The sequence below is a fragment of the Hirundo rustica genome, chromosome 21, assembly GCF_015227805.2.
Source record: "Hirundo rustica isolate bHirRus1 chromosome 21, bHirRus1.pri.v3, whole genome shotgun sequence".
Taxonomy (NCBI): Eukaryota; Metazoa; Chordata; class Aves; order Passeriformes; family Hirundinidae; genus Hirundo; species Hirundo rustica.
The window spans coordinates 614,615-638,134 of NC_053470.1; the positions used below are offsets into that span (position 1 = coordinate 614,615).

Below are 23,520 nucleotides of genomic sequence, written 5' to 3' on the forward strand. Positions count from 1 at the left end.
AGGACCCTGATATCTGTCCATTCCAGAACAGGAGAAATTCTGCACTCCTGAGAGCGCTGTTTGTAGGCTGCTGCACCTCAGCCCTGACAAGGGAACAGTTCAAACCTCAGCCCTCTTTCCTCAGAATTTCCCACTCTCAAATCTGTCACAAGCCTTTACAAAGAAAAATAGCTTTTCTTTGCAATGTTTTTAAGGATACTACCCCTTTTGCTTTATCACTGATTCCTTGCTGCCCCATCCACGGCGCATTCCCAATGCTGCCTTTGAGAGGCTGCCTGGCCAGGCAGGAGCTAATGCAGTTGGGAAGTGATCCCATACCCTGCCAGGTCTGTTTCCAGCAGGCACAGGAAGGGACCCTCCTCCCCATTCTCATGGGATCAGTTTACAGCAGCAGGAGTTGCGGTGCCAGTCCTGTGTCACCTGCACTGTGCCAGGCAGTGCTGCTGGACACTGCCAGAGCCGCAGAAAAAGCAGGATGCCCAAGCCCGGGACGTGGGCTTTACAGCCTGTTTACTGTGTGACCTGAAATGTCCCTTTCTGGGTCAGGTACCTCAGCAGTTGCCTCAGGTCACATGGGACACGTACAGCCCAGGGCAGGGAAGTACCTGGTTCTGCTTGGAATAACTGATCTGCTCTCGATCATCACAGGCAGCAAACAACTCTCCTCCTCCAGTGGATCAGTCCTTTGAAATCTCGCTTTCCATCAGCTCCACCAGCTGAAGCACTGTACGTCCCTCAGGATACAGGAGAAATCACAGGCCCTGCTTGAGCTGTTGCTATTCTTTGAGGCAGGAATGCTGTCCACATTTTCCTTGAGGTTTGCAACTCTCTGGGGGCAGAAGGATAATGAAGGAAGCCAGGGTGTGGGATCTCTGAGATGTGGAAAAGTCATCAGTGTCCTGCACTTGGTGCTGCTGGAGCTCTAGACACAAAGTCCCAGTCCGGAGTTTGTCTCCACCTGGGACAGGCATTGTTGTGCCTGATTGTCTCCCTCGGTGGTACAGAATGTTCCTGTCCTTGTCCTAGCCTTTGCACGGGCAGATGGACAGGACTGAGCTTTCAGGACAGACAGTGAGCCCTATTTTTGCCACATTAAATGCATCGAATTATTTTTCTCTGAGTTCCTCAAGAAATCTGAGGTTTTTCAGTGATGGCATCTGAGCTAGCTTCACCAGCAGCAACTTTGGTCACTTATTTTTGTCCTATTCTACAGCAAGTTTGAACAATTTCAGCACCCTGTTTCTTAGAGAATATTTTCTCTTGGCTACACTAGGAAATAACTGTTTTTCCCCAAGACTCTGCCTGAGCCAGTGTCTTCTGTCATCTGCTGTTGTTGCTCAGTTGGAATCCCACTCGTGCTGGGTGAGCAGCTGGGTGTGTGAAGCTTCCTTGTGCAGCACACCAGAAGTTTTTTTTTTTTCAGCCTTTTCTCTTGTGCGTGGGGTTGAACTTTTGCATTATTTGTTTATTTGTTCAGGGGCACATTGGGTCTCCCTGCTCTCTATAGAATCTAAACTCTCTTATCTAGAAGTTTTTGGAGTTATCCTGTATTATCTCAGTGGGACAACACCACTCTGCAAACTTGAAGCTATTCATACCTCTTCATAATACAATCCAGGTAGCAAGCTTCTCTTCAAACAGGAGCTTTTCAGATGGGTAATTAGGAAAATTACCTGGTTTTAAATGGTTTTGGATCCAGCCTGCCATTCTCCATCCCCTCTGGACACAGATCCTGCTAGAGCTCAGATGCCTCCTGGAAGACCCAGGCAAATTCTCGAAGTCGTAGAATTATGCACCGGTTTGAGTTGGAAGGGACCTTAAAGACCAGCTTATTCCACTCTTATACCATGAGCATGGATATCCCAGGTTGTTCCAAGCCCTGTCCAACCTGGCCTTGGACATTTCCAAGGATGGGGCAGCCACAGCTGGTCTGAGCCCTGTGCCAGGGCCTCACCACTCTCACAGGGAAGAATTTCTGTATATCCACCTTTAATTTCCCCTCATCCTTGTTGCTTGGTTGGATTCGTCTCTGGTGGCACAGCCTTGCTGTCTTCACTAGGAAGGGGGCTGGCTCCCCTGGATCACCTGCTGGAGGTTCTGAGGGTGGGATCTGGGGAAGAACCTTTTGAGAAGCAGGGTGCTGCCTGTGCCTTCCTTGTTAGGACCTGTGCAGGCAAAGCCTCTCTACATCCACCTCCCACCTCCACCTCACCAGGCTCTCCCAGGCTGAGGAGGTCTGTGCTGGCATGGGAGAGAGGCCAAGGTCATTTTGGAGAGAGTCTGGGGTCTACCAGTGGGGTGGCTCAGGGTGCAGGCTGTGCCCTGTCACACCAGAGCTTCCTGCCACAACTCAGGATGCTCTCCTCACCTCACGTGGCCAGTGAGCAATCTCTCTGCAGAGCAGCCAGTGGTTACTCCATGTTTTTCTGGGATAAGTGGAGCAGTTCTCACATGGCCGTGGGAATGTTGTGGGAAGGTGCTTGTGGGGTCGTAGCAGTGGCCAGGGAGTGCCAGCACGGGCTGGTGTGTGACTGAACAAGAGTGCTAACCTCTGTCCTGTTGCAGAGGGGAAGGACAGCATCGGCTGTGACCTGCTGCTCAACCCTCCAGCGAGCTCAGACCAGGAGGAGGAGGAGGAGCAAGAAGCAGATAACTTCATGTTTGAGTTCTCAGACAAGCCGCTGCTTCCCAGCTACAACCTCCAAGTGTCCGTCTCCCGGGGGTGAGTGCCTTTCCCTGGCAGGAAAAGGGAAGAGCAGGACCACGGGTGGCTGCAGCCCTGGCTCAGGCAGCGCCACGTTGGTGTATCTCAGATTTTCTTCACAGAATCATCACAGAATCCCAGAATGGTTTGGGCTGGGAAGGGCCTTACAGCTCATCCCATTCCACCCCCCTGCCCTGGGCAGGGACACCTTCCGTTAGACCAGAGTGCTGCAAGCCTCATCCAAGCTGGCCTTGGACACTTCCAGGGATGGGGCAGCCACAGCTGCTCTGGGCAGCAGAGGGAAGTTATGGCTGTGGCACTGGGGAAGTTGAGGAAGCAGTGCCTGGCTTGGCACAGCCTGGAATGTTCTCAGGGAGCAGGGAAGGCTCCTCAGGGATCCCCCCACCCTCCACGGCCAGGCACCTCCTGCTGCTCCGAGTGTCCCTGTGCTGTGCCTGTCAGGAAGCTCCCCTCTCTCATCCCTGTGAGCCTCGTCCCTGGCTTCCAGCCCCCCGTTTCTTCAGCGGCAGCTCACACTGATGGCTCTGAGATTGTTTCCCTTCCATCACAGCTAAATCAGTCCCAGCACTGGAACAGCACTCCCACCTGCACCCCCTGTGACACAGTGGCTGTTGCTGGGGCAGAAGAGGCAACAACAGCTCTTCTGTGCAGAAAATTTCTGTGCTTGACAGTGTTTGTCGATGCAGAGGGACACATGCAGCGTGCCCTCCAGCAATAAACCACACCAGAAGCTTCATTTCCTGACCATGTGGCTTATTCTTGGCAGGGAAGCTGCCAGGATCTTGTTGAAGGCAGGACTTTCATGCCGCTGTCCCTGCCTGGCTGTCAGTGTTGTAAAAAGCTGTGACCTGTGAGGCTATGATCAAACCCCAGTCCATGGGCTCCTGAGGGGAAGCAGCACGTGGAGAACAGTGCCAGGGCCAGAGGGGAGGGCCAGTGTGCCAAGAGGCGGGGGGGCAGGCACCCTGCCTGCACCCCCTCCACCGCTATAACCCACCGTGCTCTTGCCGTCCTCGCAGGCCCTGCAACTGGTTCCTGTTCTCTGATGTGCTCAAGCGGCTGAAGCTGTCCTCCCGCATATTCCAGGCCCGCTTCCCGCACTTCGAGGTGGCCACGCTGCCCCGGGCAGAGTTCCGGCGCCAGGTGTCCCTCAGCCAGGTGCTGGCGCAGGAGGAGGTGCCGGCAAGCCCCGAGCTGGCGCCGGGCACGGCGGCAGAGACTGTGGAGCTGGTGCACTATGAGCCCGAGCTGCTGCAGCTGCTGGGCTCGGCGGTGGAGTACCAGGCCTGGAGCAGCTGACGGGGACAGGCCACTCCCGGCATCACGAGGCAATAATAAGGACCAAGGGGAAGCAGTTTTCTCAGCGCCAGCAGCAGGGACCCGAGTCTTTGAGCAGCCGCTCCTCCTCTCCTCAGGGTCTCCACCAGCTGGGGAGGGAGGACCTTCGCCTCCAAGGACTTCCCGAGGCCCCCGCCACGAGCAGTGGCGGTCGCTGCCGCCTCATCCAGCTCCGGTGGGTGATGGAACCCCCTGCACGGGGCTCAACGGGGCAGCGAGGGGTGGGAGCTGCCGCCCCTCCCCACCGGACCCTACGGAACCGCGCCTCTCCGTTCGCCCTCCCCCTCCCGATGTCTTCCATAGTATTTATTTAATTAGTATTTAATTTGTAATGTTTTCTTTGCTGAGTCTGTATCACTGTGATGGTGAGCTCCGGGCTGTGGGATAAGGCCGTCCCCTGCCCCTCTCCAGCGTGCCCCGAGGCCGGCCGGGCCCAGGGCTTCCCGTCCCTCCGTGGCAACGAGCCAAGGGACAGCCCCTTCCCTTGGCCTTGGAGCTGGCTGCTGCTGCCAGCGCTCAGCCCCAGCCGGGAGCCAGCCGCAACGCTCCATCCTCTCCCGTGCTCCTTCTCCATCTCGTTCGTGCTCCCGCTCCCTGTCCCCGGCGGTGCTGCCCGGGCAGGCAGCCCGCGGCCCCCAGCGCGTCCCTCGCTTCGGCAGCTTGTGCCCCGCCGCAGGCTCTGTCCCCCCGGCAGGAGCCGCCTCCCCGCCCCGCGCCCCGCCGCTGTCCCGGGAGCAGCTCTCTGTGCGGGAGCGGGCGGGCTGCTCTGCCTCGGGGCCGGTACAGTTTTATTGTACAGGTGCTAACAGGACTGAGGTCGGGATAATCGGGGGATTTCTGGCTCTCCCCGCTCCACAGCGGGAGCCTTGGATGAGTTTTTTTTGTTGGTTCGTTTTTTCTTTGTGTTGTGTTTCTCCCCAGCCAGGGCAGGCGTTTCCCCCCTTGGAGCCCTGCTGCCAGCCTTCCCCCGGGGGCCCGGCAGCACCTTCTTTAAGCCAAGGGTTTTTTTGCCTTTGGGTGTGTATTCTGGTTGCTCTTTCTGATTTCTGTTTTATTATATGCAGCAACAGGCTGTGGTGTCAAAAACACTGATGTACAGAAAAAACCTGCATCAGGCTCCCTGGCTCCTGCCTTTTTTTCTGTGTCCAGGCAGATTTCTGTGCATGTCAGCCTGAGTCTGTGGCTCAGGGAAGGGAGAGGGGAAGTGGCCTGTGGGACCTGCAGGGCCCGTGTGTCTGCACAGCTGGAAAAGTAGGGAGACTCCACTGCTCCTCCCAGCTTCCTGCCTGACCCTGGTGCTGGGAACTCTGCAGACAAGCCCAGCCATCCCCAAACACAGATGTCGGGGTAGCCCTGTCTGGTCCCAGCACCCCTAGCCCATCCGTGGGGCAGCTGGTCTCTGGCTGGCTTTACTCACCCCTGTGGGGGCACAGGGAGCTCAGGGCAGTGCTGTAGTTTTGCTATTTGTTTCCTTAGAAAGGGCAGCAGGAATGCCCTGATGGCAGGACTAGGAGGAAAGCTTTGCCCACACACCACCAAGAGGAACTCCCCAAAGTGGGTAGAGGAGCAGTCAAGGCAGGTCTTAAAAAGAGAAGGGAGAGGTGCTCCTACTCCCACACTAGAGAGGTTCCTCGTGAGCCTAAGTAGGTACAGCCCTAGGGAAAACTCACCAAATTTATGATCTGAAATGTTCACTTGGAAACAGGTGGGTGGGAAGGAGCTGACAGGGTTCAGCTGAGGGCTGGCCACCAGCAGCAGCCCAGGGATCTGAACCAGAGGAGATGGAGCACCTGAAGCCTGGCACAGGCTCTGCTTGGCTGTAGGAGCACAGGGACTCTCCTGTTCAGCACGGGCCTTACCTGCAGCCAACTTTTTCCTGATGGACCAGGTACAGCTGGGCATGATTAAAGAAACTAATTATTTTATTAAAACTGATTCATCTCAATGAGCCATGGCCAAGAGTAGGGTGGCAATGCCGTCCATCCCCACTTCTCTGGTGTGCCGTGCTCAGGACGTTGTGGCTGCCTGGAGCAGCGGCTTTCCCTGGCATCCCTCAGGGCACTGGCAGCATGTCCAGCTGTGCAGGAGTGCCTGAATGCCCTGCAGAAGAGGGAGGGTGGCTGCTGGTGAGCCAGGGCATCAGTGCCTGTGGAGAGGGCAGAGCTGTGGGCCTTGGTCTGTGTCCCCTTGTCAGTGATTTGAGGAGAAGCTGAATTCTCCTCTTGTGTTGGAGTCTCAGTCTCTGTGTCCTGGTCAACCATAAGGGGAGCAGCTGAATTCTTCTCTTCTACCAGAATATCTGTCTGTGTCTCCTGCTCAGCATATTGAACAGCTGAATCCACCTCTTGTGCCCAGGTCTCCGTCTGCGTTTCCTGCTTGACACGGTGAGAGGCCTTTCTCTCCTTTCTCTCCTTTCTCTCCTTTCTCTGTGGGTCAGGAGATGGTTTCTTCGTGGAGGCCTGGAAAGAGAGATGGGAATTTGTGGAGGTCACTGGGCTTCCCCCAGCAGCAGCCGCTGGGACAGGGGTGCAGGAGCTGCTGGGCCTGCAGCACTGCGGGCAGAGGAAGCCTTGTGCAGGTCTCCGTGCTCGGCCCTCACCGGTTCTGGCTCCTCCGGGCTGCTGCAGGCCCGGCGGCTTCTCCCGGGCCGGTGCTGGCCACGGGCTGCACCTCTGCTGGCCAGGACGGCCGGCTGCGAGGAGCCACCAGGGCGGGACCTGCGCTGCTGCGGGCCTTGTTCCCGGGCCCCTTCCTCCGGGCTGAGACGGCTCTCGGTGCCCGCAGAGCCCAGGGTGCTGCGGGACGATGTCAGCCGGGACCGGGACTGGCCCTGGGTGCTGCAGGGTGATGTCAGCCGGGACCGGGACTGGCCCTGGGTGCCCGCAGAGCTCAAGGTGCTGCGGGACGATGTCAGCCGGGACCGGGACTGGCCCTGGGTGCCCGCAGAGCTCAGGGTGCTGCGGGACGATGTCAGCCGGGACCGGGACTGGCCCTGGGTGCCCGCAGAGCTCAGGGTGCTGCGGGACGATGTCAGCCGGGACCGGGACTGGCCCTGGGTGCTGCAGGGTGATGTCAGCCGGGACCAGGACTGGGTGCCCTGGGTGCTGCTGGATGATGTCAGCCGGGACCGGGACTGGCTTCCCTGGGTGCTGCGGGGCGATGTCAGTTGGGGCACAGACTGGCCTTGGGTGCTGTGGGGCAACGTTAGCCGGTGCAGGAACCGGCCCTCGGTGCCCTTGGTGCTAGAGGGCAATGTCAGCCGGTGCAGGGACCGGCCCTGGGTGCCCTTGGTGCTAGAGGGCAATGTCAGCCGGTGCAGGGACCGGCCCTGGGTGCCCTTGGTGCTAGAGGGCAATGTCAGCCGGTGCAGGGACCGGCCCTGGGTGCCCTTGGTGCTAGAGGGCAATGTCAGCCGGTGCAGGGACCGGCCCTGGGTGCTAGAGGGCAATGTCAGCCGGTGCAGGGACCGGCTCTGGGTGCCCTGGGTGCTGAGAGGCAATGTCAGCCGGTGCAGGGACCGCAGCTGTGGGCGGGAGGAGGAAGAGGTGTGGGATGGAGGCAGCTGCCTGGGCAGGGTGCTGGTATGCCTGGTGCCATCGTGTTGGCCTCTCCCTCCATCTCTCAGCTGGTGCCTCTCCTTGGGGCTCTGGGAACTGGGATTCTGCTCCTCCATGGCTCCTTTTCCACAGGTGTCCCTGGAAGCTCCTACTTCCTGAGCAAGGTGTTCTGCTTGAGTGGGTACCCCAGGGGGGCTCCTTAAACACTCCATGGGCAGGATGTGGCCCTGCTGTGTCACAATGGCTCCTTGGTGTCATGAGACACTGCAGCGTCACTGGCCCAAGGGCCCCACGAGGCCCTGCATCACCCAATGCAGTTGTCAGGTGTGTTGGACTTGCCTGGCCAGCTTTTGGCAGGGAGAGGGCTACAGGGGTGGCTTCTGTGAGAAACTGCCGGAATTTTCCCTGTGTCCAGCAGAGCCAATGCCACCAGGTCCAGGATGCACTCACTGCTGGCGAAGGTTGAGCCCAGCATAGTGGTGACACCTTGGGGATAACAGATTTAACTGCAGCCCGTGGGAAGGACTCACACTGGAGAAGTCCGTGGAGCAGAGTAGCAGGGGAAGGACTACAACCCCTCTCCCTGAGCAGGGACAGCAGGGATGATGTGTGATGAACTGATCAGGGCCTTCCTTCCCCATCTCCTTGTCATGATGAGAGGGAGGATGGAGAGCCCAGGAAGGAAAGGGAGTGGGGAGAAGGGTTTGATTTGTTTTACTTCTCATCATCCTGCTCTGACTTTGATTGGTAATTGATTTCCCCAAGCTGAGTGTTTCGACAGGCTGAAGAGCAGGCCGAGCGCCTGCAGGCCTGCTTGCTCCCCAGTGGGAATTCCTGCAAGGAAAGAGGGAGTTCTGCAGGCTTCTCCAAGGCTGACACAAGGGAAAACTGACCCCAGTGGGGCAGCATGTTCCCCTTTCCTCACCAGTCAGGCAGTGGTGCAGGAAGGAGCAGGCGACTAGAACAATCTGACTTTATTGGTGCAAACACTGGGCTTGGGTGAGTGGAATATTCCCAAGTGCTCCCAGGAAGCTGCCCGAGGTGCAGGGGTGCACACAGCCAGCAGCCCACTCCCTCCACGTGTCCCTGCTGCGGAGTTCAGTCTTCGTGGATGTTGAAGAGCTTTGCTACTTCATTGAGGTCCTCATGCTCCTCCCCATCTTTGATGATCTGGAGGAAGGAGAACACATTAAACCCTGCTCATCCCATAAAGAGCCAGTGCTGCAGGAGTGTCACAGCCAATGCCAGGAACTCCTTGGAGCCTCTCTGAAGCACCAGACTGAGACAGCCACAACATAACAGCACTTTCTACACCCAAATTCACATGGGAGACTTAAATGTACCATCACCTGCCTACAGGAACAGCAGGAAAACCAACCTCCTGTCCCTGTGGGATTTGTTTCTGGGTTTCTCTTTTCAGCCAGGGAGAGCATGTATTTTAAAAACTGATTCAGCTCTACAAAGGTGCACTTGGCACTGACTTGAAGCCAGGATACGTGGCTTGAACCTGCAACTTTTAGACAAGCTGAAGACACCACGGGTTTAAGGTAAAGACTGCTAAGGGAGGGAGGGAGAGAAGGAAGGAAGGATGGGAGGGAGGAGAGGAGGAAGGAAGGAAGGCTGGACCTCCCTCCCACGGGTATGGCAGAAGCAACATGTCTCAACTACATCTTCAGATTATATAAGAACAAAGACTTCCACCATGAATAGTCTGTCTTGGGACAGATCACCCGAGGGTAGTGTGGGATCACTCCCACAGTTTAAACAACTGAAATTCTTTAAAGGTCTTAAAACCTGACCCGGGTGTGACTCAGCTGAGCTGGGAGGTCTGGGACAAGCCACAGGGGTGCAGACACACCAAGCCCCTGCTCAGGGCTGCTCCAGCCCTGCCCCAGTGGCTGTTCCTGGGATGGTGACATTTGAAACTGTTTCAGATGCTTGGACATAGGACAAAGCAGCACAAGGATGGGACATTTCACTCCTATGCTGTCACTGTGACTCTGGCCTGTACTTACTACAGACCTGGAATTTCAGCCATGGCAAGGCAAGGCTTGGAGCACACACCTGATTTGAGTTACTTCTGCAAAAAATTTACAAACATACAAAAAAGCACAGGGACAGCTCCCCTAATTCACCTGGAACAGTGAGCATAAATAAAAGCATCTGCCTTTATTTATCCTCACTTTGAATTGACAGATTGATTTTTCCACAAGCCCCACTCTTGCAAACCCCTGTCAGCCTCGCCCTGCACTGACCTTCCGAGCAATGGGCATCCTGTTGAAGATGTTCCACAACACGATTCCCACCACGACTTTATCCCTGAGGTAGAAAATGACACCTTTGCCGTAATCTTCCCCTTGCTTTGGGACTTGAGGCATTGGTGAAGAGCTTTGAGAGATCTGAACTTCTGAGGCTTCTGCTTCCGTTTCACTCTCGGATCGAATTCCAGTCCCTAAGGCAGAAAAAGGAGGAGTCACACACCCAGTGCAGGACACGTGATGATGGGAGCAGACTCAAGAACATGTTCTGCAGGAGCCTGAGGTGTTCTCACTTAAGTTGTGCTCCCCAAAAGTTAAGTTTCATTAACACAAGGATGAAACAATCTCAGCATGGAGCACAATAATGACAATCCCCAACTTCCAAATGCAAAGAACAGCCCAGTCTGCTCGCTCCAGGCAGTAGATACAAAATAAACGTGGAATCCAGAGTCTCTGTTGTCCCAAACTGATCATTTTATTGCCATGGAGGAGATCAGACTTCCCTGGGAAAGTCTACATGGCAGCAGAGGTGTTCCCTGATATCTTCTTGGAGGAATGTTGTGTTTTAATCACATTTTGATATAAAAGCCAGCCTTTAAAGCTTGGTCCAGAAATGAGACAGCAGATTGCTGTTTCCTCGTGCTCTCAGAGGTCAGGGTGACTCTGTGGTCCCCACACCAGCACATGCAGGAGCTCCCCAGTCCCTACCTGACTGTTCTGTTGCACTTTTTGGCGTGTCCTTTGCCGTCGCCTTGGCAAACACTCCCACCGTGGGCAAACTGCTGTCCACGAGGCCAATGGCTTCGTACCCCACGTTGGGGCCCAGATCACTCCTAGGAATGAAGTGAGAATAAAGTAATTTGTGGCAGCAGTGAGTCAAATCCAAGGCAGTTCCATCCATCCATGCTCCGCTCCTTACTCCAGCACGGCATGGGCACTGCTGGACACTGAGACACCGAGTCTCCTCTGCACACACAGGTGGAACAGGGAGTCAAAACATGACAAGCCCACGCCTGTAAGCTTCAGAAAAACCAGCTCACTGACCAAACTTAGAAATCATTCAGGTCTGCTCCCTGGAAGGCAGCTGGAGGCTTCCCAGCTTCTGGCAATGTGGTTATCCACACCAGGCTTGGCAGCAAGGACAATCATTCAGTGAATATTTTTGAGAGCAATTAGAAAAGACTAAAGAGAAGAAAACCTTGCCCTAACATCTTCTTGAACTGGGCACCTGGATCTAAACTCGGGTGCTGATAGGAGACAAAGCAGCAGTGGTTTGGCACCAGCAAGTACCAGGTGCCTGAAGTGTTTCCCAGGATACTGAGGAAACAGGTACCTCACAAACCACAGATGTACAACATGACCTGCCCGGCCAGAATCCTCCAGCACCCATGGGGGTCACTGCAAGGAACACCAGTAACGTGGCAGCTGTGATCAACTGGAGCTCAGGAGGGATCATGAAATGATTTGGGTTGGAAGGACCTCAAAGCCCATTTCATTCCACTCTGCTACCACGGGCAGGGACACCTTCCACTATCCCAGATTGCTCCAAGACCCATCCAGCCTGGCCTTGGGATGCTTCCAGGGATCCAGGGGCAGCCACAGCTTCTCTGGGCACCCTGTGCCAGGGCCTCATCACCCCCAGAAGGAAGAATTTCTTCTGTATCTTGAACCTAAATTCCTCTCTGTCAGTTTGGAGCCACTCCCCCTTGTCCTGTCACTCCAGTCATTCTCCTTGTAGCCCCTTCAGACCCTGGACGATGCTGAGGTCTCCACACAACCTTCTCTCCAAGAGAGAGAGCACGCCAACAAACTGCATGAGGAATTCCTGTCATTTCCCAGCTTTTCAGCACAGGCAAAGGAAGTGTCACACTCTGTGAGGGCTGGCACAGTGTGACACCTGCCAGCAAACACGGGGCTGCAACTCACAGCCGTCCTTCACCTGCATCTGGCCATGGCTGAGAGCATCCCAGGGGAAAGCACCCCCAGAAAATGGCTGTCTCTGTGTCCTTAGCTGCACTTGATGACCTCTGAAGGTTTTCCCAACCCCAAGGATTCTGTGGCTCTGTTTCTTGATCAAAAGTGAAGCGAGAAATGCTCTGGGCCCCGAGTCCAGGCAGGACAGACCAAGAGTTCAGGTAAGTGACAGCAAGTCCTAAGTAACTATTTCTGTGGGCATTTCCCTGAGAAAACTAAAACTCTTTTACCCGTATTTGAAATCTTGTTAACAAACAGAATTTGGGATTTTTAACTGGGCTGAGCTAACAGCCTTTTGGATTTTAATCTTTCGTGGGGCTTTTTTTTGTTGTTTAGTTTTTCTGTTTCCATTCATTTTGTTTTAAAAAGAACTTCAGGAAAATATAGCAAAATTGGCCATTTTCCTGATACCGCTCTCTGGAAAACAACTTTTCAGGTAAACCTGGGTGCAGCAATGCTTTGCCACTAAAACATCAGTTCAGCAAAGAGCAACACTCAGACCCACAGATCAGGCTGGGGAACTTCAGATAATTGTAACAGAAAAGCTGCTGCTAAATTCAGTCTGCTCTGAGGAAAGGGCTGTTCCGTATTGCTCCTTGCTCTCTGGAATGGGACTTGTTCAGGGAGAAACTGCGTTCTGCAGGAACGAAAAACACTTGAGGGAAGTAAGGGCAGAGCAGCAAATGCTCCAACACCTCTGCCTTGAGCTTTAGGAACATGAAGTTGTACGAGGTGTTTACTGAGGTAGTTTCACTCCTCTTCAGACACTTCCCAAGGTGTATCTTGTCCAAGCTCCTGCAGTGTGGCCATACAAGGAACCCCCAAAGAGGAAAGGACTGTTACCAGAACATGGACTGGTGCCAGTATGGCTTTGCAGCTCCTGTCATGTTTTCTCCAGCCAGTCTCCCGCTCACCACGGCGTGATCGTGGTGCTCCACGCGCCTCCGGCCCAGTTTGATGTCATAAAAGCAGGCAGCATCCCCTGCCTTGGAGAGAAGCATCCCGTGAGCACCGTGACAAGCAAAGCTTCCACCAGTGCCCCAACAAAAAACATCGGGAAGAGACCGAGTGGAACAGGGAACTGAGTTTCTCTGACAAACCCCAAGCACTGCCACTCCCTCATCCCACTCCCTGGTCTACACAACTCCCAGTTTCTCAGCATTTTTCCCTGATCTTTGGAAAAATAAAGCAGCATGAGGTACGCTTTCCAGAGGAATCAAAGTCTCAACGCCCACCAAGCGACTCTTATGCAAGCAAGTGATCCAGGCTATCTTTAGGTTACCCCAACTCCTCTTACACAGCATAAATATTCCAAACTTGCCGTGGTTACCACGGCAACAAGGCGGCTGCAGCTCCTGACCGGGCTCCGGGCCTGGTTACAACTGCTCTCCTTGCTCTCCTGTCTCCGTGTGTCCCGTGCAGCAGCAGCACTGGGGGCCGTGCCCACACTCACCACCCAGATGTTGGAGCGCGCCTGCAGCTCTGCGTTCACCCGGAACCCGCCGAAGTCCGAGTCCACCTCCAGCCCTGCCGATTTGGCCAGTTCCACGTTGGGCTCCAGACCCACGGCGGCCACAATGTGATCTGTCTCCACCTGGTTTGGGGAATGCGTAATTAGGACGTTAATTCCCCGCGCGCCCCTACCAACGTGACCCCTCCCTGCTTTCCCGTTTACCTTCCGGCCGTCCTTCAGTTTAATCACCAGCCGGTTGCCGGAGACAGAGACGGTTTTGACCACGGCATTGGGCAGGACATTGACCCCCTCTGGAAATGAGCACAGGACACCTCACTGCCTGCTCGGGTCCCACCGACAGCAGGTGGTTGGTGCAGACAGATGCTGGGTGAGGAACCAAGAGCCTACCCAAGCTTTGCTGCACGTGCTAGTGCAGCTCTGGGGGAAGCACGAGGAGAAACCCAGCGAAAAGGTCTGAAAGCTGCTTAAATGACAATCCGAAGTACAGCTCATGTGATGACAAGGCCGCATCCAAAAGAACTACCGAAAACAGGTGTTCAGGAGCTAAGGACACTCAATTACCTATTGCTGTGCCCCAGCCAGACCCAGAGGTCCAACAAAGCAGCTTCCAAAAAAGAAAGTAACTCAGACCTGTGGGTTATCAGGTCCTGCAATCCACACCCCAGCGACATTCCTCCTCCCTCTCTCCCTCTCCACTTCCCAATGCACAAGATTATTTTGCACTTAATGCAGCAAATGGAAAAAGGCGTCTTGGATCTTACTGACTTTATCAGATAAACGCTACAGCACCTGGCCTGACCCAGGTCTGTGCATGGGCACAGAGATCATTCCAAGGAAACAGCCACAGGGAAGGAAAGCCTCACCAGCATCAGCAAGCCTGTTTGCTCAGCCTTCCTAGAGGAACTGCCAAGAAGGCCGGGATTCATAGCAGCTCTGTGCTGCCCAAGCTGCCTCAACTGAAACTTCCCTGTGCTGCACTTGGGTCACTTTGCAGGGCTCCAGGGCTCCCAGGAGCCTTCCCAAGGCTCCAGGGACAGAAGGGAGCTGGATGTGCCCAGGAGCAGCTGCCCAGCAGCCACCAGCCCAAACCCGCTCAGCAGCTTCACCTCTTCTGACTTTCTCTGTGGTCCAGTTGCTCAGGTATTCGGGCAGGACTTTGCCCATGTTGCCCTTCTCTGGAAACAGCTGGATCACCTCCAGGCCTTGGGTTCGGGCTGGAAGGGAAGCACAGAGCAGCAGATGTCAGGACACACATGCTTTACTTTACACAAGGAGCTTGGCAGAAGTTTCCAAATCTGGGAGTTCTGACTCCCAAGGAATCACAAAGTGACTGACTACTGTTTCACATACACCTGCAAAGTCTAGGTAACAGACTTTTAGCAGAAATGCTTGGTATTTTGGCAAAAACTTAAAAAGTTACCATAAAGACCCTATGCACACACTGGCAATCAGAATCCAGCTGCTCAGCACCTCTTTGAAACCACAGAATTATGGAATGCTTTGGGTTGGAAGGGACCTTAAAGATCTTCCAGTTCCAACCCCAAAATCATAGTTTGAGGGTGGCATTGAGCACAAAGAACAAATGTGACTTTTCTGAGGGTGGAATGACTTTGCAGCTCACACTAGCCTGCAGAGCTCCTGCCTCTGTGGTCAGGGGCTGCTGGGCAGCTGATGAGGGAGAGACTGGGGAAACCTTGGCCACGCAGGCAACAAAACACCCATGTGTCGTTTCCTTTAGGCAAACACAGAGTCTGTGCAAAAAACCGAGCAGCTGGGGACTGAAAACAAGTTTCTAATGTGAGGCTGCTGCCACTCAGTGCCTGCCACAGCTGGGGACACACACTCACCTCTCCTTCCCAGAGCGCAGGCCAGCTCGCTGCCGAGGAAACCACCACCAATTATTGTGATGGACTTCACTTCCCTGGAAATCTTCTCCAGCCTTCGGAAGTCCTCGATCTGAAAGAACATTTACCCCCATTTCCAATCCTCTCTAACAGGAATGGCAGCAGAAAGCATTTTGGTGATATTCAATTGCTTTTATTCACTTTGGAAGGTGCAGCAAAGTCACACAGGATGGAAAATTTAAAAAAAATATCTAAACCCCATAATCCCACACACTGTTACAGCTCTCAGGCTGAAGCAAGCAGGTGAGTGGTTGAGTAGACTCTACCCTGGTTTCCTGCCTGGGAAAAGGAATAAGCAGGCAATGGATTCCTGGGCACCATCTGAGGGAAGCAGTGACAAGGCAGGACCATCCTGACCCAAAGCAGAAGAGTTTAAAAATTGAAAACAGTGGCTCTGATTTATTCAGCCTCACTGGGGCTGGCAGCACCTGGAGGTTACCTTTCGGAACAGGGTCAGCCTTTTCTGCACGTCCTTTCCTGCTCTTTCGATGGCAGGCAGGTTCCTTGGGGATCCCCCTGGGCACAACGAGGAGAGAAGAGAGACTGATGGAACCACAGCCGTGGAATGGGATATCCAGACAATGCAAAGCTGTCTCGGATCTCAGCTGTGCTTCACACACTGTTCTAGTATTGGGTACTATCCCAGTATCCCTGTTGCTGCCTGAATGTCCCAGAAAATCTGACGATGCAAGGCAGGTGAAAAACCTAGCACCCAGACAGCTGTCTGCACAACTGTCCTTCGTGTGACTGCTCCACACCATGTTTGACACTGCAGAGTCACTTCTTATCAAATAGAATCAAAGAATGTTTGGGTTGGAAGGAACCTTAAAGCTGATCCAGTTCCACGGCCTGCCATGGGCAGGGACAACTTCCCCTATCCCAGGCTGCTCCAAACCCCGTCCAACCTGGCCTTGGACACTGCCAGGGATGGGGCAGCCACAGCTGCTCTGGGAAACCTGTGCCCAGGAAGAATTCCTTCCCAATCTCCCACCTAACCCTGCCCTCTGGCATTCCCCACTGTCCTGTCACTCCAGACCCTTGTCCAAAGTCCCTCTCCAGCTCTCTTGGAGGCCCTTTAGGCACTGGAAGGCTCAAAGATCTCCTCAAAGCCTTCTCTTTTCCAGGCTGGACTCCCCCAGCTCTCCCAGCTTGGCTCCACAGGGGAGGTACTCTAGAGAATTTATCTCTAGCTAAATGTCACTGAAATAAAAAGCCTGGCACGAGCCCAGGAACAAGAGAAAAAACACAGCACTTACCAGTGGCAATGAGACATTTGTCGTAGGAAATTTGGGTCCCATCATTGAGCTTCACTGTGTTCCCTCTGACATCCATGTGCACAACCTGCAAGATGAACCCAGGTGAGCTTGAGCTCTTCACTTCATGGACTACTGAGCAGAGTTGCAAACTTGGAATTAACATTCTCCCACCTTTAGGTTTAGGGTGGGGACAGGAGTGGGAAAGTGAGAGGACTGGAAGTGGGAATTGAGACTTCTTTGGGAGTCACCATCAGGTTGATCCTCCCAGGGTCTGAGTATGAAATGGGCTCAGACACAGCACAGCTCAACAGGAAGAGGAATCACTCACATTTACATAGCAACATACAAATAACTGAGGATATAAATATTTTAGAAGATTCACTATAAATTTCTCCACCTTCCTGCTGCTTCAGCACAGTGTTCCTGCTCACCTCATCACCTACTACCCAGATCTCTGTGCTCTCCTCAACTCACCCTCCAGCCCACACAGCGCAGTTCCCACTTGTCACACCCCATCTCTAAGGTCTACATATTTTTGTCCCATGCCCAGCCCCCAAACTTATCCTTCTCTGTTTCCTCATCATCTTCCCTCACCTCACTGCTATTCCTCTTGGCTTCTTCCACTTTCAAACTTCACTTCAGATTAGCATAGTCTCTGCTCCATCACATTTTCCCCAAACTTATCCTAATTCCCCTTCCCAGCCAACTCCCCTCCAGCTCCAGTGGTTCAGTACCAGCTTATGAGTGCAGGCTCTGCTCAGGAGGAACCGTAGGAACAACAGCCAGTGCTGTACCCACCTTCTTGCCAGGCAGAACTGCCACCCCACCATTTTCCACAGAAGGCAGGTCCTCGACAGGCACATAGAAAGACGGTGGCTGGAAATAGATACTGAGAAAAGCTCCATTATCAAACAGGTTCCCTTTGCTCTGGGATACCAGAAATCCAGCTGTTCAGCAGCTCCGATGAGACAATGACAGCTCTGTGCATCCCTAAAAAGCTCCACGATTATTTACCTATTTTTAAGAATTAGAGTCTTCATGCTGTTGAAGTTCGGGGGTTTGGATCACGGAATCATAGAATTGGTCATGTTGGAAAAGATCATAAAGTCCAACCACCAAGTAAGGCTTAAGTCCCAAAATACAAGTGCGATCCCGTGTCCCTGGGCCTCTGCTCTAACCTGTGGAGCTTCACCTTTATTAACTTATTTCCCATGACTCGTGCCCATAGAGGGACACGTCTAAGGGGAAGCACAGCAAAGTTCATGAGGTACCAAGTACTGAGCGAGCTCTGGTGGGAAGCAGAATTCCCCAACCCCTGTCAGCACCAACACAACCTTCCCCGCCCCTCAGTGCTCCACTGGCTGGTGGTTCTCTCTCAAAAGCAGTTTCACCATTGTCACCTAGTCACTACCCACTCTCCTTTGCCCTGCCACCTGCAGTGCCACCTACCTCCTCTCTTTGCCGTTCCACTGCTTGAACCGCAACGTCTCTGTCACGTTGGGATCATCAGAAAACCACAGCTCTTTGGAAAGGGGTGGACGCATGTAGGGCAGGGCAGGGTCTTCAGACACAATCAGCACCTTTAATTGGCAAGGAAACACATCAGCTGGAGCGAGAGCAGGCAAACAGTAGCACACACACAGAGGCTCCGCAGCAGGACAGCTCTTACCCGCGCTCCGGGGTCGCGGGCCCGGATGGATCTGGCAGCAGCAAAAGCAGCAGTTCCTCCCCCAATGAGCAGGAAAGGGACATGGGATGGGACCTTGGGATGAGTGCCCGGAGCTGCAGGTGACAGATGGGACAACTTACTGCAAATACAGGCACACGGCCCAGCCCCAGGGCACAGAGTATGTTACGAGGGGCCTTCTACATCCAGACTTCCTTTGGAAATTGTCCTCCTACTGCCCCAGCGCCCTTCCCAAAGAACCCTGCAGCTGCTTCACCCAAAGCTGCTCCCTGCAGGAATCAGTCAGATTGCAGCAAACTGGATTTTCTAAGCAAGCCCGAAACTCTGCACTGGCCAACCAGTGAACAGTTTATAAGAAAGGAAAGTTCCCCAAAATGCTAAGGCATGTTTTACTGTAATTTTGTTCAAGGAGACAACTTTTGGGTTCCAGCAGAAGGCACCTCCTCTCAAAGGTAGGTTCTGTTGCTGAGCAACACACGGTTAATCCACGGGCAGGCATAAACCAGACAGTTCAGTATTAGCACCAGAACTCACCCGCTGTGCCCTGAGGAGCAGCACCTGCACCTGAAAGCAAAGAAAGACACGGCTTAAGTCAGCAGAGCACAGGCTGTGGTTTGGGAGCTGCAGTTCAGGGCTGGCTCCAGCATGAACAGGCTCTCCACCAGGCAGGGAAAGAGCCCCTCTGGAATCAGTGTCCTTGCCAGACTGTGCAAAGGTAAAAGCCAGAAGCAGGGCTTACTCTTTTCTCTTTTTATCACAGAAGGACTAAATGACAGAAATCAGCCCCAGGAGACATCCTACTTCATCCTCAGGATGGTCTGTAAAACAGCCTGTTCTGGGTCATGGAGCCAGCACTTTCTTCTGTGCTGGGAAGTCACAGAGGCATCCCAGAATGGCTGGGGTTGGGAGAGACCTTAAAGCCCATCCAGTTCCACCCCCCTGCCGTGGGCAGGCACACCTTTCACTACACCAGGTGCTCCAAGCTCTGTCCAGCCTGGCCTTGAATGAGAATTCGAAACAACGGCACACACTGGGAAATGCAATCCAGAAAGGCACATCTGTGATTCCAGAGAGGCTCTGTTCTGTTTATTTGGAGGCCTCAAGCTCATGAAAAATAGAGCCAACCCCCAACCTTGCAGGCTGGTACCCACCTGAGGCAGAGGACTCATCGTCTTGGGATCGCTTGGTTATCCTGGAAATCCGGCTGGCATGCTGCTCTTTGCTATCCTGCAGCATTTTGTACACCTGCAGATAGACAGGAGACATTTACCTTGTACACCTTACAGCACCAAGGCACCATCCTCCTGCTGCCCCTGACAGGCTTTTGCCCACCCTGCGTGCTGGAAAAGCCAGTAGCAACATGTGGGGTAAAACAGACCTCCTTGGACAAGGTGCCCATTGGGAATGTGCTTAGAAAATGACCTGCTCCACCTGGTGATAACCCTTGGATGTCTGGCTGCTTCCCAGAAGCGCTGAACCTTCCTGCAGGCGTTTGGCTGCATACCTGTTCCAAGGGGAACCAGCTCCAGTGAAGGAAATGCAGCCAAACCAGCCCCAAGACCACGTGCAAGCTGGGCCATGAAACAACACAAAGCTGTAGAAATGGAAGACAAATCCAAAGAAAAAGCATCTCCCAGCTTCCAAAGGCCAAAGCAGCAGGGCAGAGCCAACAACCCGACTGGCTTTCTCTAGGCACAGTGGTGGCAGGACACCCCTGACATCAGCCACGGGAGTAGGGCTGCTCCAGGCATTGGCCCTTGCACATGGAATCTCCTCCAGCTGAATGCTGACCTGTTTATTTGACTGTGAAACTTGGGATACAGCATAAAGCAGAGCCTGCATGCACAATTTACTGGTACAGACAAGGAAGGAATATCTCTTATGTCACGTCAGCTTCCAAGTAAAACTAGCAATGGACAGAAACTGAAGACACTGGGAGTGCTGGGAGGAGGTCAGGGTCCAGTATTTTTCCCCAAGGGTAAAAAATTAGAGGGAAGCAAACCTTCCTTTGAGGCAAAACCCAGCCTTGCTAATAATCTCTATCATGTGCATGACATCAAATTTCATTTGCCAATCCTCACAAGTTGGTGTTTTATAGCAAATAGTCTCAAACAAGAATGGAGGAGTTTAATGCCAGGCACAAAAAAGAGCACAGGACAAAAGCCTGTCCAGGGAACTGGAGAAACGTCAGAAAGATTAGAAAACAAGAACTTATTGGTGTTTAGAAGAATTAAGATAAAGGTATTTTTAAAGCCTTTTGCTCAAAGACAGAAAAGCCAAGGTTAACAAACTACCTCTGCTTTTACAGGCAGAATCAGGAAGGTTTTAAGCTAGTCCAAAGGGCAGCGTACAGCAAATTAAATCTGATCTTTCAGGAAAAAACACTGTTGTGCACAGGAAAAAACATCAGATCAGACCTTGAGGATGTTTCCAATGGGACAATGTCAAATACTTTCCAGTCAGAAGCAGAACTATACTTTGCCAGGACATGAGGGGATGTTTCAGTGCTCTTCCCTGAGGAAACCACCAAGTTGGACAAGTTCTCTTGCCTTCCCTTTAGCACACTTATATTCAGGTATCATTTCCTTTTCTGCATGCCAGCATTACTGACACCAGGACAGGTGCACTAATTAATAATCTGTGCCCTTACACAGTCACAAACCAAAGACGGCCAGTTTGAGTTTACATTTACTTAATGTGGAAAGGTTAATTCTAAGGCAGGTTTCCCCACTAAGAAGTGTACCACCCGAGAAAATTCAGTTTGCAACCTTAAATTATTTGGCAACGTCCCTTGAAAATGAAGTACCTGAGGCCAGGGAGCGTGAAGAGGGCTGGAAGTGCAGGGCTACAGGGTGGGAGGTACAGATAAGCACCCTCCCTCCACCCTCCCACCCCACAAACACCTTACAAACACCTTTAGTGAATCGCCTTACGTAAACTCCTGTTCCAGTGGCTGCTCCTCCCACTATTAAATATAACAAGAGGTTGCTGCCAGCTTTGCCAGGAACACCTGAAGACGTCAGGGATCTAGAAGGGCATCTTAGCTGATGGTATTGCAAAACTGCAGGGGAAGACAGGCATTTGAAGAAAAGAGGGAAAGAGCTGAATATTAGGAAGGACTCTTGATTAAACAGGTCTTGAGAAAAGCAGAGTGCGCTTTGTAATTTCAGTTACCTTGTCTGCAAAAAAAAAAGGGCAGCGAGGCACAGGAAAGAATTATATTTAAAGGAAATAGGAAAATATTTTTCTTCCATGCATTGTTTTGATATTTTTTCCCCTTTCCCATGAGCTTCCTTAGGAGAAAAGTGGGATTTGGAACTTTAATGAATATGATCCTCCTAGAGAAGGAGCTTGAAAACAAAGATTTGTGTGGTGCAAACTTGGGATCTATCCCCTCCCAGGCAATGCTGATACTCTTCAGCTCTCTGGGAATGTCATTTAGTCCTTCAGTAAGGCTGAAAACCCTATCCTTTTCAAGTAGACTATAAATGCTCCCCAGCTGGGGGTTGATTTGGTGCTTACACAAGTTAAACAAACGTTCTGAACTGAGATTTTGCAAGGAATTGTTTGTCCCATAAAAGACAACACAGAGCTGTGGCTGGTCATAACAAAAAGAACCCCAAGAGTGCCTTAAGGTAAAAAAAAAAATTAAAAGGTAACTGAAATTACAATTAAAACCCAAGTAATCATAAGAAGTTAATTTCCATTTAGCTCCCCTTGAAGTTTTCTGAAGGAGGAAACAGAGAGAAAGCTACAGAGATCAAAAGCTGAGTAAAGAGAGCTGGAATACAGCAAATGCTCGACAGGAGAGATGGGCTGCAGCTTCTTCCCAGGAACCACCTTTCTACTTACATAGGCACCTGTTCCTAAGGTGGACAAGCCCACAATAAGGACAAAAACCGAATTACTGCCCTTTTTCCCAGGCACGCCTGTGCTAGCCACTTGTCTGCTCAGCTGCAGGTCTGGGGGCACATTCCAGCGCTGCAACAACGTGCCTAAGGAACACAATTTATTGGAGAAACAACACAAAAACACTGTCAATACAAAGGTAAGCCTGGAGATTTAGAGACTAAGTCAGTTCTGAACCCAAACAAATTCCTTGTTTGGAAAACCCAGCCCCGCATCTGAGCGACAGTGGGGCATTATCCAGAGCCACAACAAGTGTGCTCCGGGCAGCTGTGGAGATCAAAATATCTGTAAGATCAAGGGATGACTGAACTAACTGATAGCAGGAGCATCTCTAAGCAGCTGGAAAGGCTGCCTGCAGCTGGAGCCCCCAGCCACGCTGGGCTGGCCGAGCACAGAGATGTGTATTGGTGGTTCCTGCACCTTCTCCAGGCCTCTCCTGTCCGAGGATGCTCCTGGCTCCAGCAAAAGCAAGAAGCTGAGCAAACCAGAGCAGGGTGAGCAGCAGGGATGGTTACACCGGCACCAAACTCCCACTGCTCACACAATTCATTCCAGCGGCATAAACCACCAGCAAGGACGGGGGGTTTGCTGGCAAAAAGAGCATCCCGGTGGAAATGAGCAGATCCAGGTGCAGGCACCTCCCGCCGCGCAAGCAGGACGGGGAGCACCCGTGGCTGAGCCACTGCACCTCGTTTCATTTCTCCGCCACCGAATCCCAGCCAGCGGCCGCCCCAGTTCATCCCTGAGTGGAGCGATGGTGGGGACGGCTCCGAGCGCTGCTCCCAGCACGGCCGATGCTCCAGGCAGAGGTTTGGCTCTCTCAATCCCCACCTCCACCTGCTCCTGCCCGGTGAGAGCAAAGCCCGCCTCACCCCGCCTGAAGGCACTTATTTGTGTCAAAAACCGCAGCAAAGCCACCAGCACCCGAAAAGCGGCCGAGGTCTCAACCAGCTCCAGGTCACTCACGCTGTCCCAAACGCGTTCCCGAAGCATCCGCGCTTCCGCCGCCCGCGCCCCCTCCCGCAGCGCGCCGGGCTCGGCCGTGCCCGCACCGATCCCGCGGGATCACCGCCCGGCCCGGCGCCCTCCGCGAGCACCGCTCCCGGCCGGGATCGGCCCCGGGCCGCGGAGCGGAGCGGCGGGAATCGCGGCCGGTGCCCCCCGGTGCCGGTACTGACCCGCGTGGGCGCGGCCCCGCGGCGGGGGGCGCAGGGCCCGCAGCAGGCCCGCGCGGCAGCCGAACATGTCGTCGCCGCTCGCCGCTCGCTCGGTCGCGGCCCCGCCGGCCCGGCCCGGCCCCGCCGCGCACGCGCCTCCCGCCGCTTCCGGCCGCCCGCTCCGCGCCGCCGCGCCGATGGTGCCGCTGCCGACATGTGGCGGCCGCCCCGGCGCCTCCCGCGCCCGCTCCGCCGCGCCGCCTCCACCGGGCCCGGCCGCC

The 23,520-nt window shown here is 53.7% G+C and overlaps 2 protein-coding genes across 3 annotated transcripts in view; one reads left to right on the forward strand and one right to left on the reverse strand.

Moving 5' to 3' along the window:
• Nucleotides 1–5,117, forward strand: part of UTP14A (UTP14A small subunit processome component) — a 39,578-nt gene extending 34,461 nt beyond the window's left edge. The window contains exons 10-12 of the mRNA XM_040083724.2: nt 547–601; nt 2,566–2,722; nt 3,745–5,117. Coding sequence (XP_039939658.1) covers nt 547–601; nt 2,566–2,722; nt 3,745–4,024 — 492 coding nt within the window. The 3' untranslated portion in view covers nt 4,025–5,117. The remainder of the gene's footprint in view (nt 1–546; nt 602–2,565; nt 2,723–3,744) is intronic.
• A 3,462-nt stretch (nt 5,118–8,579) lies between these two features.
• On the reverse strand, nt 8,580–23,354 carry AIFM1 (apoptosis inducing factor mitochondria associated 1). Of its 2 annotated transcripts, none has more exons than XM_040083824.2 (17): nt 23,261–23,354; nt 22,026–22,168; nt 19,325–19,418; nt 18,708–18,737; nt 18,156–18,268; nt 17,936–18,066; nt 17,285–17,375; nt 16,487–16,571; nt 15,670–15,746; nt 15,174–15,282; nt 14,433–14,540; nt 13,528–13,616; nt 13,306–13,446; nt 12,696–12,838; nt 10,587–10,711; nt 9,876–10,072; nt 8,580–8,790 (listed from the first exon to the last, which is right to left on the reverse strand). In XM_040083824.2, the coding sequence occupies exons 1-17, from the start codon at nt 23,325–23,327 to the stop codon at nt 8,719–8,721; spliced, it is 1,815 nt and encodes a 604-aa protein (XP_039939758.1). In that variant the 5' UTR covers nt 23,328–23,354; the 3' UTR covers nt 8,580–8,718. The 2 variants fall into 2 exon arrangements, with proteins under 2 accessions (XP_039939758.1, XP_039939759.1); XM_040083825.2 differs by lacking the exon at nt 22,026–22,168 and adding an exon at nt 21,107–21,234 and having other exon boundaries at nt 23,261–23,332.
• Nucleotides 23,355–23,520: the final 166 nt, after the last annotated feature.

Excerpts from the sequence above, each read along its gene's own strand:
- AIFM1 (XM_040083824.2), bottom strand. The coding sequence starts at position 23,327 with ATGTTCGGCTGCCGCGCGGGCCTGCTGCGGGCCCTGCGCCCCCCGCCG. Across the intron at positions 15,283-15,669 it reads GGCTGACCCTGTTCCGAAAG|ATCGAGGACTTCCGAAGGCT; the intron begins GTAACCTCCAGG and ends ATGTTCTTTCAG. Across the intron at positions 12,839-13,305 it reads CGCGCTCCAACATCTGGGTG|GCAGGGGATGCTGCCTGCTT; the intron begins GTGAGTGTGGGC and ends CTTCTCTCCAAG.